This window comes from Mastigoproctus giganteus, chromosome 4, assembly GCF_048544385.1.
Source record: "Mastigoproctus giganteus isolate SK-2022 chromosome 4, ASM4854438v1, whole genome shotgun sequence".
Lineage (NCBI taxonomy): Eukaryota > Metazoa > Arthropoda > Arachnida > Uropygi > Thelyphonidae > Mastigoproctus > Mastigoproctus giganteus.
In genome coordinates, this window is record NC_143578.1 from 129,023,484 (window position 1) to 129,040,712 (window position 17,229).

General features: G+C 35.8%; 1 protein-coding gene across 3 annotated transcripts in view; it reads right to left on the bottom strand.

The window, feature by feature from the left end:
• LOC150087056 (uncharacterized) overlaps positions 1-17,229 on the bottom strand; it is a 599,010-nt gene that overhangs the window by 223,033 nt on the left and 358,748 nt on the right. For all 3 annotated transcript variants that reach the window (XM_090372920.1, XM_090372918.1, XM_090372919.1), the window contains one exon: positions 8,509-8,607. In XM_090372920.1, the coding sequence (XP_090229046.1) occupies positions 8,509-8,607 (99 nt within the window). The remainder of the gene's footprint in view (positions 1-8,508; positions 8,608-17,229) is intronic.

Below are 17,229 nucleotides of genomic sequence, written 5' to 3' on the forward strand. Positions count from 1 at the left end.
AAAAAGATACAGTACAATGGGTGCCGTAAACCTTTTTATAACGAAATAAATATACAAATTTAAAAAATATATATAATAATAATAATAATAATAACTTTAAGTAAGTTAAACCAAAATTACACGGCACCTCAAGAATGTTGCTGCAGCACTCTGGTTGAAAACCACTGCTTGCGCTGCTTCTATAGTAATGAGCAGCAGCTCTCTTGCTCAACTTGCTCTCTTGGCAAGAGAGCAAGTTGCTGGGAATTTCAAGAGCTGCCGAGAGTCATAACAGAACAATTAAATACACGGGCTGTGTCAGGGTAACTAAGAGTAAGAATAGGTGCATGTATACTTGCATGTAACCAATACTAGAAGTATAGTAAATAAATTTGATGAATTTGAAGTGCTTATCGAAACATCAAAGGCAGGTGTTGGGATATCAGAGACAGAATGTCACACAGAAAGGATAGACAGGGTAGGAAGGATTATGCTGTTGGTTAAGAAATACATAAAATCTAAGGAAGAGCATCCAGTTGACATGGGTGGACAGTGCAATGCTGAGTCAGTTTGGTGTGAAACAAACACTAGGAAAGGGAAAATGAGATTAGGAGTGTGTTATAGGCCTAATGACTCTGATGAGTACAACAAACAATTGTGAGGATAAATAGAGTGGCCCAGTAAATCATGAATGGCTTGTAATGGGGGATTTTAACTTCCCAGAAATTGACTCAAACTTGTGGGTTGGTAACTCACACGTTAGCAAGACTTTTGTGGATTTATTGGAGAACTGTTTTCTACAGCAGCATGTTCGAGGAGCAACCAGAGGGAGTAATATCTCTCTTGATCTAATTATCGGCAGTGATTATTCATGCATTAAGAATTTGCAGATAAAGGAACCACTAGGTGACGGTGATCATAGTGCACTGATGTGGGATTTACTTAAAGATGTAACTACCATCAAAGGTAAAGGGAAAGGTTTTTGTTTTCATAAATGTGACTACAGTGGTCTCAGACAGTTTTTAAATTCTATAAAGTGGGATCCAACTGATGATGTTAAAAACAGCAAATTCTAAATGGGAAGCCTTCATGGAAGTTACTAGACTTTTCATACCAACTAAGAAATATTGTTCAAGATTTAGGCCTAAATGGATGTCAGATGAACTAATCAGGCTCGTGGCAGAGAAGAAAAATGCATGGGATGCATATAAATTATCAGGTGACACAGAAGCTATGGCAGATATAAGCTAGTCTGTAATCAAGTCACAAAGGAGGTTAGGAAAGCGAAGGCTAATTATGAAAAATCTTTGGCAAAGGATGCAAAGAAAAACAACAAAGACTTCTTTACTTATGTAAACTCTAGAAGGAAGGGGATGAATCAGATTGGCCTACTTGATGTTGGTGATTCGACTGTTGGCAGGCAGCTATATGATTCGACTCAAACAGGCAGCTATATGATTTTGTAATAACGGAGAGCAAAGTGGAGGAGAAATTGTTGAAGTTAAACATAAAAAGGGCACCTGGGTAGATGGAATCTATTCAGTTATACTGAAGGAGGCAGCGAGGGATGTAAGCAAACCCTTAGCCATAATTTTGAGAGCATCCTTAGATTCAGGGGAGGTTCCCATAGACTGGAGATGTGCAAATGTATCCTCAATTCACAAAGGGGGTTCAAAGGTATATAATATTCTCAATTCGTAAAGGGAGTTCAAATGTTTAAGTATATGATATCAAAAAATAATTTTGATATTATATACTTAGATTTCAGGAAAGCTTTTCATACTGTTGCACATGGAAGGCTGCTGTACAAATTGCTGTGGTATGGAATTAAGGGCAAGTTGCTGCAATGGATAAAGGGATGGCTGAGTTGGAGACAGCAGAGAGTGGTAATAAATGGACACTGCTCTTCATGGATTAATGTTATTAGTGAAGTCTCCCACGGTTCATTGCTGGGCCCGTTGCTGTTTTGTGTGTTTATCAATGATATCGATGTAGGTATATCAGGCTTAATGTCTAAGTTTGCAGATGACACAAAGGCTGTCAGGGTTGTTAATGACAATAAAGACAGTATGCTACTGCAACAGGATCTAGAAAATTTAGGCAGATGAGCTGAGAAGTGGCGACTGAAGTTTAATATCAACAAATGCAAGGTACAGTCAGTCTTCGTATAACACGTGTTTACACTACACGAATTCGATCATACACGATTTATAAATAGAGGAACGATATCTCATATAACACGAACCGAATTTGCTTATGCACTATTTGCCTTTGTGTTTACAAAAATGGCAGTCGAACGCAGAATCACCCCAACCGAATGCAACACGATAAAAATGAAGAGAAGATTCTGAAAATGTATTTATGTTTTTTTATATCAGTGAAGGGGAAACACATTTCACCATAATAACATGAAAACCAACACAATTCCAGCTATCAGTATAATCGTAAATGCAATTAGATCGAGTTTACTACCAGTTTATAACAGATTCCACTAGCAGAAACGCAACTGGAAATTGTTTTTATTGTTTTTTGGTAGTAACCCCCTAGAAATGTGCTTTAGTAAAATGTGAGGTGTTAATAGTGTATCTCTGCCTTTACGGTGTTGTTTAATCAGTTGCTACACGTGCGCAGCTTTGTTTATGTGTATCAAGCGTGCCTCCTCGTTTTGTAATTGTGCTTTATTCCCTAAAAATGAGTAAAATACTTAAAAGGTGTGAAAAGGAAGCGTCCTGGTGAAGACACTGCAGATTCAGAGAGAAAAAGAAAAGCAATATTGATAAACAGAGGCGGACTGGATCAAAAATTCTTAGCCGGGAAAATTTATAGTGGCCTCATACTATGGTTTATGGCCAAAATCAAACCAGCCTCCGGCCCACCGGGGTTTCCCCGGTAAGGCTTATGGCCAGTCCGCCTCTGTCGATAGAAAAAAAATATGAAATTGTGAAATGCTTTGAGTGAAATGAAGGACCATGTGATATTGCACGTGCTACAGACCTAAATGAGGCAATGCCGAGAATTACAAAGAATGCAGAGAAAATAAAAACAACTTTCATAGCAGGAACAACTCAAAGTGTAATTAAAATCCATTAGATTAAGACACAAAGAACTGGAAGAGATGGAACGGCTGTCATCTGTTTGGATAGAAAATCAAACAAAAAACAAGTTTGCTTATGATAGAAGCAAAAGCATTAGCAATATTTTATTATGTAATAGTCGTAATGAAATACGTATTTTATTACGATAATTTATTGTGTTTGTTAATGTTTTGGTTAGAAATGTGTGTTCAATCTTGGGTGGTTGGCACCTAACCCTATTTTTCCCATAGGGCCTGTTGTTTATATTGCACGATTTTGCATTGCACGAGGGTTTCTAGGAACACAACTATCGTGTTATACGAGGACTGACTGTACTTCATATGAAGAGCTAGCTATAATCTAGATTAACATACAAACTGTGTGGTACAACACTCAGGGAGGTGGAGAATAAAAAAGAACTGGGGGTAATTGTGCAGTCAGATACAAAGTTCTCTGAGCAGTGCAGACAGGGAGGCAGAGCAGGTCATGGAGTTTTGTCGATGATATATAGGAATTTTGTTAGCAAAGGCAAGGAGGTGATTATACTTTTGTATAATGCAATGGTCACTCTACACCTTGAGTACTGTACAGATCTGGAGGCATCATTTTAGAAAGGATGCAGAGTTGCTAGAACGAGATTAGAGAAGGGCAACAAGATTGGTGAGAGGAACAAAGGGATGCGCTTACAAAGAAAACTTAAGTTCTGCAAGTTGCAGCATCTGGAGAATAGGCCTACGAGGTGTATAAGGCCTTGAATGGCTTGAGCAGGCTCAATGCTGACAGGATACTTCCACTTGCTCAGATTAAGAACCTGAGGGGACATAGATTCAAATTGAGGAAAGACAGTTGTAGAATATTTGTGTGGAAGTTTGCCTTTAGCCAGCAGGTAGTTGATTGCTGGAACAAACTTCTATCTGTTGTTGTGGAAGTTGATAGCTAAAATAAATTCAAGGAAGGATAGACTGGACAAACTTTTAGAGTGAATGGATGTGAGATGATTTTTTTTTTTTTTTTGACTGATGCTGTGTAAGCTTGCTTTCTTGCATCACATATCTCTACTAATGCTAATTCGACGTTGGATTATTCAAAAATGTGATGTTATTCTGAAGTCATTTTATCCTGATCAATGGTATCGGGTTATATAAGCACTTTAATACAATTTATTCAAAATACTTCTACAATGAAATATGAAGTCTGAATTGGGTTCTCTGAGTTTTGAATAACTTGTGTAATTCAAAAGACTGCCAAACCTAACCACAAACAAATATCATTATAACAAAATTGAATGAATGATGTAATGGAAATTTGTGAGCATGCTACACCATAGTATCACTATACAGTATATGGTGCCTTTAAATTTCTACTCACTTGCCAAAGAGTTGTGGGTGAAATCATGGAGAATTCACAAGCAAGTTGCATTATGGGTGCACATGTAATTCATTTTGTTTATAGCACTGGAAACCAACACAGTTGCTGTGCATCCTCAAATGACCACACGTATGCACTCAGTCTGATAAAAAATGGCAATGAATATGCTTCGAAGATCTTTCTAATTACAAAGATTGCTGCGTTTCATTTTCCTAGATGAGTTATACATTAAAACAAGCACTATATTGTTTATTAAGTATAATTGTATATACCTTTTAAAGAGAGCATATCCATATTCTGGGATATTATTTTGTAATCCAGGAAAAAAAATGTGTGAGAGAGAGCATGCACTTTTGATTACAGTTGTGAAATTTTACCTTGGTTGTGTGGATTTAAAACCATTTTTGTGCACATAAATTAAATAACTATTTACAGAAATTATTAACCATGTAGCTGCTGCTTTGGGAGCTTTTTCTCTCATTTTCAATACTACTTTACTGAGCTAAGTTAAAAAACAAAACATAGATAAAAATTTTATCATATACCTCCATATTCAAAGTTAACATTCCTAACCACCTGAAAATTGCCATTTTTTTTTTTTTTTTTTTTTTTTGGTTATGCTAAATTTATTTTAGTACAGGTAGTTCCCAACTTTATGAGTTAATTCATTCCTAGCAAGCGCTTGTAAAGCGTAAATTTATTTCCCATAGACACAATGTTAAAAACAGTGGTTACATTCTCAATAATGCTTTTATTTGACCATAGTATTGTTAAATAAAGGCCAACAAAACAATAGTTTATGCTTAAATAATGAATTATTTAACCAAAGAAATGAAAACATAGCCTTTAAAATCAAGCAAATTATAATAATAAAGTAATTATTTATGTCACATAAATGTTAAAGAATGTTTATTCTTCATCATCATCGACTAAAAATGCATACTCATTGATTCAACGCTCATTGTTGGCCCAGCACTCACTGTTGGTTTGTTGGAGTCTTCTTCTTCTTCAGAAATGCTACGAGGGTCACTTGTTCCACAACAGTCTTCTCTTTTCTTCATAAATTTCAAGATAGCATCATGTAACGTCAGTGTGGTAACTGCTTTATGTTATGTTATGTGAGTTCAGGCAGAGCTTCTCATCTGCCTGAACAAACAAAATGCACGCACAGTAGTACTGTGTGTGTGCAAAAATTAAACATTATTATATAGCTATGCACGTGGTTTGAAATGCCATATTTATGAAAGTTTAGCATTTATTTATTGCAATTAATGTTCATATTTTCAATTGTGTTGATACTCAATACTTGAGAAAAAAAAAACAAAAAAAAACTCATAAATCTGGAAACTTGTAAAGCGAAAACTCGTGAAGCAGGAAATGCCTGTATATAACTGTATATAATATTTTACTTTCAAGCAGCTTCCATGCTTAATCTTTTCTGAAAATAGTGACTTATGTATCCCCACAAAAAAAAAAAAAAAAAAATCCACAGAATCAAACATATTTATTTTCCAGTTCTATCAAACATTTGCCTGTCTACTACTCTCAGTTGTTTTAAAGTGACATCAAACTGGTCATCTGCTCAAGTGAAATTAGCAAGAATTGTTTGCCCGTATTTACAAATTTTACTGAAAGTGATAGCAGCAGAGGGCTAACAATCCTGCAAGAGTGAAAACACAAAAGAATATGGCTATTACAGAATAATTGCACAGTTCCAAAATTTGATAAAGTTGACAGACAAGTCAGTAATATTATCAGAGGTTCAGTTTCAAGTGGTGACCTTAGCTATCAACACTGAAAGATGTCCTTAATCATGATGAAAATTTATCAACAAAGTTGATAAATTTTCATCATGATTAAGCAATTGCTTAATTTTTATAAATTTTCCCCTTGTACTATCTAAAGTTTAGTGACATCAAGTCAAGAGATCCTCTGTGGCTTGTACAGTTAAGATGAAATGGATACTGACATTCAATAATCAGATGGAAAGTTTGATGATAACACAGAAGAGTGTTGATTTTTCACTGCTAAGGACCGATTTATAAAAAGGGTTGAAATTAAGGCAATTCATGTGTGAGGAGTACACCATGTGGGTGGAGGCATAAAACCACAATTTAACAATTGCATGATGAGTGAAGCAACCAACCATTTTCAAGGTGTGCAAACTGGTGAAAAATTAGTGGGAGTTAGTGAGACATGAGACAGCTAGCCATCTTTCAAGAAATATGGAATCAGCAATGTTCTTGATGGCCCTGAAGATGATGCATTCTAAGAAGAAAGTGAAAGTTCAGCTCATAACTTCAGTTATGGCGAGTGTGACAATAGCAACAACACATTGTCAGTGTTTATATGATCAGTAAAAGCTGTTTTATACTGACATTTTGTTTAGTGAATACTCGTGAATTTGTGTTTCCAATATATGCAACAAAATATTTTTTCCTAAAATTTGCCTCTAAAACATGAGTGTACCCAGTGTGTCTAATTATCCAGAAAATATAATAATTAAAGATTTCCTTGAATTAATCATTTTGATGGTAGTTTACACTAGTCTATATATATAAAATAAATCAAAAATTTAACCAAAACAGTTCAAGATATAATATAAAATAATGGCAAGTGTAGTTATGTAAAGTATATTTAACAAAACTAATTAATACCAATGAACCAAAAATTAAATATTATATCAGGCTATAGGAATATACAGAGAATTAGATAATTAAAGTTCGTTAAAGGTGGTGGTGGTGTATGTATGTGTTGCAAAGAGAAAAGTGTAAACCAAGCATGCCAACAGAAGATGTTTTAAGGGCCGCAAATGTTACCTTTAAAATTAAAGTTGTAAAAAGGGCAAAAGAAATAGGCAGGACTTCTGTTCCTTCTACAGCTTGAACATTTGCAGAGCTGAAACATCTTCTATCAGCATTCTTGGTTTACACTCTTCTCTTCATAACACACACAGCTTTTCACATACAGTAGAACGTCGAAAATCTAAACGTCCATAATTCAAAACATCAAGAATCCAAACGAGCCAGCATTTATTTTTTAATGCTGGTGCCATAAAATAATGACAGTAAGCATCGGTTATTGTGATCACGTCTGTGAACTGAATTTTGATTCTATTAAACAGCAATTCTAATAAGGGAAAATCAGAGGAATATTATTCACAGGCTATAAAAATGTAGATATAAAGCACAAATTTACACCTTTTTTTTCCCTTGCCAATTAACCAAAATTAAATGATACGTGAAAATCGGAAGTATCATCCACAGGTTAGCAAAATAAAAATAAATTTACGCTTACGTATGTAGTTTAATTAATATACATACAGTACTAACTAAACACAACACATTGTAATCTGATATCTCTGTTCACAGTCAATAACAAAGAACATGGAAAGCAGAAATTGCAACTAACATGATATGCAGAGTAAAAAGTTTCTGAACAGAGCTTTATTTTACCACTGTAGTTTTCTTCGTCTTTTAAAAGGAAGCAGAAGTTTTTAACAATTGAATCGAAGATTGAGATTTTAAACAGACTTTCAAAGGGCAAAAGCAGGCCTTCATTAGCAAAATTTTACAAGGTTGGAAAGTCAACCATAATAGACACTAAAAACAAGGAAAAAATTGTAAAGTTCACATCAAAACTTGATTTAGATGGTGTTAAAAAAAAAAAAAAAAAAACCCTACTATGAGAACAGCTAATGACCCATCCCTCGAAGATGCCATTTATTTGTGGTTCACACAGAGACGAAGTTTAAGAGAACCCATATCTGGACCTTTGTTGTGTGAAAAGATGCTGGATTTTAGCAAAAAATTAGGCAGTCCCTCAGATTTTAAAGCTAGTGTTTTTATTTCTAAACTTTCTAAACTTTTTTTTTTTTTTTTTTTTTAGTCTCCAGAACAGTATTTTTGATAAGTTTGAAAATCCGAACAAATTGGAAGTCCGAACTACCCCTGGCCCAATTAGTTTGGATTATCATGCGCTACTCTACCTTAATTATCATATATTCCTATATATATAAAGTAATACTTTCTTATTAAACTAAAAATTAACATTTTGATAATTACAATTATTTTTTCTAACAACTTACCCTAACATGGGCTGGGAGAGCAAAATTTGTAACAGGTGTAGAGTTTTGGCAAGTAGTTGAAGTAAAGGTGGGTGCAGGTGCTATGACTCTTAATGGTGCCTTAAAAAATTACAAAAAAAAAAACAATACATAAAAGGGCAGCAAATTATTCTATAATACAAACAATATATAAAAGTGATATCAAAATTTGATCAATAGGATAGAAGTTCCCCAATTTATGGTCTAGGGAATGGTATTATTTACACTGCAAATCAGAATAATTTTGCAATATATTTACTCATAAATACACACATCACTGATGAAGTACATTCACAGACAGCAATACCTAACAATCCCAGAAACGGTTTACAAGTACAGTTTTCTTATAAAATTAAAATTTTTCTAGCACAGTGCACAGTTGCCAACTCTCCAGATTTACAACAGAAAGTCCATCTTTTTTTAACTTGATTCGACAACTTCTCCATTGCACCATTGTAATACTATTGATGATGAAGAGTTTCTACACATTTTTGTGAAAAAATTTTCTTAGTATTTTTCTTTTCATAAAAAAAAGTGAAAATTGGAATTTTTTTAAAAAAAATTCAAAAATTCAGCTTATTTCATAGTATAGGAACTTCCCGACTTACGTAATACTTGACTTATGGAAATTTGACTTTATGTAAATTTTTGTTGGCCGGTGAAAACTTAAAAAAAAAAAAAAAAAAAAAAAACCATATTTTGCATCACTTAGGAATAAATGGAGGTATCGTGAAATTATTAATTAACCCAATAACACATTGATTTTTTTTTTTTTTTTCGTAATTCGTTCAAGTTCTTGGAAGTTGAAAATTTTGCTATATTAATAAGATATTTAATCTCTCTAACAGGTCATATTTATAATGGAAATTGCAGTACCTTTCATTGTTATCATATGTTCCATTATAAGAATCAATTTTGAACGCCATTGTGATATTTTTCAAAAGCACATTTCTGGAGGTCACGACCATAAAACAATAAAAACAATTTGCACTTTCCGGTTTATTGGGCTTTTCTGTTAGTGCATCTAATTGTAAACGGATAGTAAACTCAATCTTATTGCATTTGTGATAATACCGATAACTGCAATTGTGTGGATTTTTACAATATTATGGTGAAATGTGCTCCTTTTCGCTGAAATCATCAATCATTAAAAAAAACAAATTTTCAGAAATTTCTCTTCATTCCTATTTACTTATTACAATGGTGAAGGGAAAGGGACCAATGAAAAGTGCAAGTGGTAGTAGTGCCAGTAAATGAAACAAAATTGATTTAGAAATGAAGATGAAAATGATTAAGAAGTACGAAGCAGGACAAAGTTTGTCATCTATTTCAAGGGAATTAGGTCTCGCTGCTTAAACAGTGAATACTACTTTAAAGGACAGTGTGCGTATAAAAGAACATGTCAAAGGATCAATGCACTTAAGGTCAACAGTGATCACAAAACAGTGTTCAGGTGCTATATCGAAGATAGAACAGCTGTTAATAATATGGATGGAAAACCAGATTCAAAAGCGAGTGCCCCTGAGTTTAATGACCATTCAAGCAAAGGCAACAATTATTTATGAAGATATTAAAGATAAGTACGGCGAACCCCAACCCAAGTTCGTGGCAAGTAACGAGTGGTTTAATAGGTACAAGCATCACGCTGGTTTCCACAATGTTAAAGTATGCGGTGAAGTCGCCAATGCCGATTCTGTGGCTGCATTGAAATTTTTTGATGTGTTGGAAAGAATTATTAATGAAGGCGGCTATTCAACACAGCAAATTTTTAACATTGACGAGACTGCTCTGTATTTGAAAAACATGCCGGATTCAACATACATTGCCAAAGAGGAAAATACAATGCCAGGTTTCAAGGCGTCAAAAGATATGGCCACACTTTTGCTTGGGGCTAATGCTGCGGGAGATTACAGAATAAAAACCACTGCTTGTGTACCATTCTGGAAATCTTCGTGCATTTAAGGGCATGAATAAAGCCACCCTACCCATGTATTTCCGATCGAACCAGTGAGCATGAATAACAATATCTCTCTTTGAGGATTGGTTTAAATGCTGCTTCATTCCTGGGGTTGAAAAATATTGTAAAATCAATGAAGTTCCTTTCAAGATTTTGCTTGTATTAGATAATGTTCTTGGACATCCGACACATCTAGATGATTTCAATTCGAAAGTGAGAGTTATATTCCTACCACCAAACACGACTTTACTCATCCAACCTATGGATCAGGGTGTTATTTCTTAATTTAAAAGCATACTGCTTAGGCACAACATTTGCTCAGGCATTGTCTGCAGTAAACTATGAGAAAAATTTTACATTAAGAGACTTTTGGAAATCGTATAATATTTACCACGCAATCTTAAATAATAAGAAGACCTGAGCAAAAATTACTAAAAGTTGTTTAAATGGCGCACGGAAGAAAGTATGCTCACGGCACATAAAAGGCATCAAAGGATTTCAAAAGGATGAATCATATGAAGAGGTTACAGATAAGATTGTAAGGGCTGCAGAGCTACTTCAGTTGGAGATTGTTTCCAAAGACATGGCATTATTAATAGAGGAAGAGAAGGAATTATCTAACAAAGAACTTACTGACTTGCAGGCAGCGATAGTGAAAAAGAAAATGCTGACGAAGCTCAAGATGAACCAAATGAGGAGCCGAGACGCTTCATCATCAGAGATATGGCAATGGCATTTCGTGAAATTGCATTGGCAATGGCGAGGTTTGAGAAGATGGATCCTGATAGCAAACGATTCTTAAAAGTTAACAGAGGGATGAATGATATGCTTGCTTGCTACAAAGAAATCTATGATGAAAAGAAAAAAAACCACTGTCCAGTTATCCACTAATATGTTCTTTTGTAAGGTTGAGCGGTCGACCCAATCTAAATCTCCACAGCCCTTAACCTCCACAGCAGTGTACTTATCAGCTGAAAACGTCAATTCTGGCAATGATGCTTGAGAAGTAAAACTTACTGACGTTATGCCTGTCTCCTCTCGTTTTTTGTAATTTTATAATTTTGAAATTTTATTAAATTGCACGCTTTTGTAATTTTTCCTGTGCATGAGATAAAAAATTGAATAAATACAATAAATAATTCTATTTACATGTTTCATCGAACATTTCTTTTTTTTTTTATTCAATTAATTCAGTGAGCACAGTTGTGAGTACTGCACAAGCACAGGGAAAATTCCAACTTATGTAAAATCTGAATTACGTAGCATTCCGTTGAACGCAACCCTTTTAAGTAAATCGGGGAGTTCCTGTACTCAAGTTGTGAAGATAAACAATTTCTTTCAGTAAGATACCAAAGAAATACAAGGTAAAATTTCAGAAAACATATATGCAAGGTTTTCCACATATTGTAGAATCTAAAAAATTTGAAAAGGTAGCAGGAAACAGGCTGTAATGAGATATTTTCAGATAAGCATGAGGATAGTGCACAGTTCACAGAAAGAAATGCAAAAATTGATGTAGCATTTCATAGTGAAGAGGATGTCATACATGCCAAATATTTATTTGCATCTTTTGTCATAGAACATAATCTGCCTATGAATTGCACTGACCATGCAGGCATGTTGTTCAAAAATATGTTTCCCCGACAGTGAAATAGCAAAAAAAAAAAAAAAATGTGGAAGAACGAAATAACAAGCATTGATGAAATTATGCAGAGAGGGAAAGAAGAAATACTGAGAGCGATCAAAAATGGGACATTTTAGTTCGCATTTTTCATCTCTAGTTGGCATTAATCAAAATGATTCAAAATTATTGCTATCAGTGCCAGTATTAGAAGTTAACTCTACAGGTTACAGTAGCCATCTTCTTCTGAACTACCAGAAATCATGAATGTTCAATCAAAAAAATGTCTGGCACAAAAAGATTTAGGCATTACCTTGGATCTCAAGGCTTCTCTTCTGTGACCAAATACAAGCACTGCATGTAAAATTTTTCAAACAAAAATGGCAAGCAAAACAGCACTCACTCAACATCCAAATTCTTTCATTCAGTATGCACACAGACTATTACACCAGTTATCACCTATGAGTAAGGTCCAGAGTTCAAGCAGCACATTTTACTCACTGTATCATCAATACAGACACTACATCAATGCAAGAATACACATCTCTGACACAACTGTTGTTTTTAACCACTACAAATTCAAATGAAGACCAAATCCAGAAAGCTTCTTGCTGCCATCATATAATTAGTAGAATTATAGTAGTAGAATTAGTTCCCCAAATTCCCAAAATGAATGCCAATGAAGTTTACTCTCTCCATAGTAAACCCTCATTATCTATTAAATATCACTGCTTTAGAGCACCAATAATTTTCTTCCTATGCAGAAGGAAGATAACTATTGGTACAGAAGATCCAAAGCATTGATGCTGACATATATAAATTAATCAAAGACAAAAATACTCAAGTCAAATCTTTGTTTTACAGTTTCTCCTCGCTATCTTTGGATTTAGCTACAGATATCCATTCTTTCAGTGAATGTGCAATTATCTGAATTGTACATCAGCTTTCAAACCCAATCTGCAGAATTTCCATCTTGCCTCCTTCACGGGCATTTCCAACCCTTCATAAAAAGCAAATGCAATGGATAAGATAGTTTATCAGCACAAAGGTTTATCTTTCTGTTGTGTAAAAACTTCAAGGGATCCTATTCTGCCACTTGCAGTATATGATCTCTTGGCACAGGACTGTCATATGTAGAATCAAAGTTTAAAACTTTCACTGCTGGCTTCACCAATAACCTTTTTGACCAAGGATTGAAAATTACAGGCTTAACTCATTCTGGACTGGGAAGGGTGGAGACATTTTTGGGCTTTCTTCTCACTATGGCCAAATTAGTCAAGCATTTGTCAAGCATTCCCCACCCCAAGAGCTGGCGAATGCTTGACAAAAATACCCGGTTTTTCCTTCTGTCAAATCAAAAGAAAATAGTTCTTCAAGTTAGTGTTTTCCTTTTCAAGTGGATTAAAAATTCCCAGGCTGCATTAGCAAAAAAAAAAATTCAATTTCATCCATCTGCTCCCAATGTTTGTCCAATTCTTCCTTGAATTTAAGCTATCAATTTACACAACAACATATGGAAGTTTGTTTCAGCTGGCTAAAGGCAAATTTCCACACATCTATTCCACAACTGTCTTTCCTCAGTTTGAATTTATGCCCCCTCAGGTTCGTAATCTGAGCAAGCAGAAGAATCCCATCAGAATTCAGCATGCTCAACCCATTCAAGGCCTTATACACCTCAATCAGATCACCTCACAGGTGCCTAGTCTCCAGATGATGCAATTTGCAAAACTTAAGCCTTTCTTGGTAAGAGCAACCCTTTGTTGCCCTCACTAATCTCATCGTCCTGCTCTATACGCAATGTTAAACTTCAATGTCAATGTTAAACTTCAGTTGCCACCTCTCAGCCCATCTGACCAACTTTATAATAGTCTCTAGAATATAGAATTTGTGAGTTGCAGAATTATCCTTCAGTGAATTAGTTAATATCAGTGAATTAGTTTGGGATATCAGAGACGTGGTGTCACACAGATATAAGTAATGCGGAACTGGAATTTGGGGAATACAATGTGTATAGAAAGGACAGACAGGACAGGAGGGGAGGAGGGGTTATGCTATTAATTAAGAAACACATAAAGTCCAAGGAAGTGAAGCCAGTCGACATCGATGGACAGGGCAGTGTCGAGTCAGTCTGGTGTGACATAAGCATAGGGAAATCAAAATTGAGAGTAGGAGTGTGCTATAGGCCTAATGACTCTGATGAGTATAATAAGATATTGTACAGGGAAATAGAGTGGGCCAGTAAATCAGAGAGTCTTATAATGGGGGATTTTAATTTCCCAGATATTGACTGGAATTTGTGGATTGGTCACTCGCACACTAGCAAGGCTTTTGTGGATTTATTGGATGATTGTTTTCTACATCAGCATGTTCGTGAGGCAACAAGAGGGAGCAATACTCTTGATCTGATTATCAGTAGTGATTCTTCATGCATTAAGAATCTGCAGATAAATGAACCACTAGGTGGCAGTGATCACAGTGTGTTGAAGTGGGATTTACTCAAGGAGGTAACTACCATCAGAGGTAAAGGGAAGGGTTTTTGTTTTCGTAAAGGCGACTATGATGGTCTGAGACAGTATTTAAATTCTATACAGTGGGACCAACTGATGATGTTACCAACAGCAAACTCAAAATGGGAAGCATTCAAGGAACTAATCTTGGAGGCTACCAGGCTTTACATACCAACTAAGAAATATTGTTCAAGGTTTAGGCCTAAATGGTTGTCAGATGAATTAATGAGACATGTGGCAGAGAAGAAAAATGCATGGGATACGTACAAATTAATGGGTGACATGGAAGCCTATGATAGATATAAGTTGGTCTGTAACCAAGTCACAAAGGAGATTAGGCAGGCAAAGACAGACTACGAAAAATCCTTGGCAAAGGATGCAAAGAAAAACAGAAAAGAGTTCTTTACATATTTGAACTCGAGAAGGAAAGGGATGAATCAGATTGGTCCACTGGATATTGATGGTTCAACAGTTGAGGATCCTGCTCAGGTGGCTAACAATCTAAACGAGTATTTTGCATCTACATTCACGCATGAGGAGTTATTCAGGAAGGAGAATGATGTAGGTAAAGTAAACATTGGCAGTAAGCTGGATGATTTTGTAATAACTGAGAGGAAAGTGGAGGAGAGATTGTTGAGGATAAACATAAAAAAGGCACCTGGGGTGGATGGGATCTATCCAGTTATATTAAAGGAGGCAGCAAAGGAAGTATGCAAACCCCTAGCCATAATTATGAGAGCTTCTTTGGACTCAGGGGAGGCACCCATAGACTGGAGATGTGCAAATGTAACCCCAATTCACAAAGGAGGAGCAAAGGCTGACACAAGTAATTATAGACCTGTTAGTTTAACTTCTGTTCCAGGTAAATTAATGGAGGCACTGGTTAAAGAAACACTGCAGGATCATCTAGACAAGAATTCAGTTATAGCTCAGACGCAGCATGGTTTTGTTACGGGCAGGTCTTGCCTGACCAATTTGATTGGATACTATGATGTAGTCACAAAAGAACTGGATGCAGGGAATAACTTTGATATTATATATTTGGATCTTAGAAAGGCTTTTGATACTGTTGCACATGGAAGACTGCTGCACAAATTGGAGTAGTGTGGCATTGGAGGCAAATTGCTGCTATGGATAAGGGGTTGGTTGAGTGGCAGAAGACAGAGCGTGGTAATCAATGGACACTGCTCAACGTGGACTAATGTTATTAGTGGAGTTCCTCAAGGTTCAGTGTTGGGTCCGTTGTTGTTTTCGGTGTTTATGAATGATATTGATGATGGGATATCAAGTTTAATGTCCAAGTTTGCAGATGATACAAAGGTTGGCAGGGTCGTTAAGGACACTACTGACGCTATGCTGCTGCAACAGGATCTGGAAAGGTTGAACAGATGGGCTGAGAGGTGGCAAATGAAGTTTAACATTGACAAATGTAAAGTACTACATATGGGAAACAGTAACCCCAGAGCAACGTATCAACTCTGCGGTACTACACTGACAGTGGTGGAGAATGAAAAGGACCTGGGGGTAATTGTGCAGGCAGATATGAAGTTCTCTGAGCAGTGCAGACGAGCTGCAAGAGTAGCTCATGGTGTGTTGTCAATGATATACAGGAATTTTTCTAGCAGGGATAAGGAGGTGATTATTCCCTTGTATAAGGCAATGGTTAGGCCACATCTTGAGTACTGTATACAGGTCTGGAGGCCTCATTTCAAGAAGGATGTAGAACTGCTGGAACAGGTACAGAGAAGGGCAACAAGATTAGTGAATGGAACAAAGGGTTGCTCTTACGAAGAAAGGCTTAAGTTTTGCAAATTACAGAGTCTGGAGACTAGGCACCGGCGAGGTGATCTGATAGAGGTGTATAAGGCTTTGAATGGTTTGAGCATGCTCAATGCCAATGGGATTCTTCATCTTGCTCAGAATAATCACCTCAGAGGGCATAAATTCAAATTGAGGAAGGACGGATGTCGGATAGATGTGCGGAAATTTGCCTTTGGCCAGCGGGTGGTTGGTTGGTGGAACCGACTTCCATCACTTGTTGTAGAAGTTGATAGCCTAAACAAATTTAAAGCTCAACTGGACAGGTATTTGGAACGAACAGATGGGTGAAATGGGAGTGGGGTTTTTTTTTTTTTTTGGCTGATGCTGAATAAGCTTGCTTTCTTGCATCATATGCCTCTACTAATGCTAATGCTAATATTTTTTTACTGACAAAGAAATTTTCGCGCTTGAACACGTATGCCATGATGCAGTTAACGCATTAAGCACCAATACATTGCAATGTATACAACTTTCCTGTATCCTTTAGGCTAGTGAAATGACAATATTGTAAATGATACTTTTTATGATAGTTCTTTCTGTCATTTTATACTGTATTTTAGTTAATTTATTATATATATATAAAGTGTGGGATAAAATGCTGACTTGGCTGTTGACACCTGATGAGAGGCCAGTTTTGTAAGTTGTGGTTTGTCAATTTTGTAATTTTTTATCTCTTATTGTACCTTTTTTTACCCTCTTTACCCCCCCCATCACTCACTATCTCCCTCATCCCCCCCTTTATTGCCATGCTATGCATAAGTTTAGCATTTGCTGCCTTTGATTACTTCCTCTTTTTC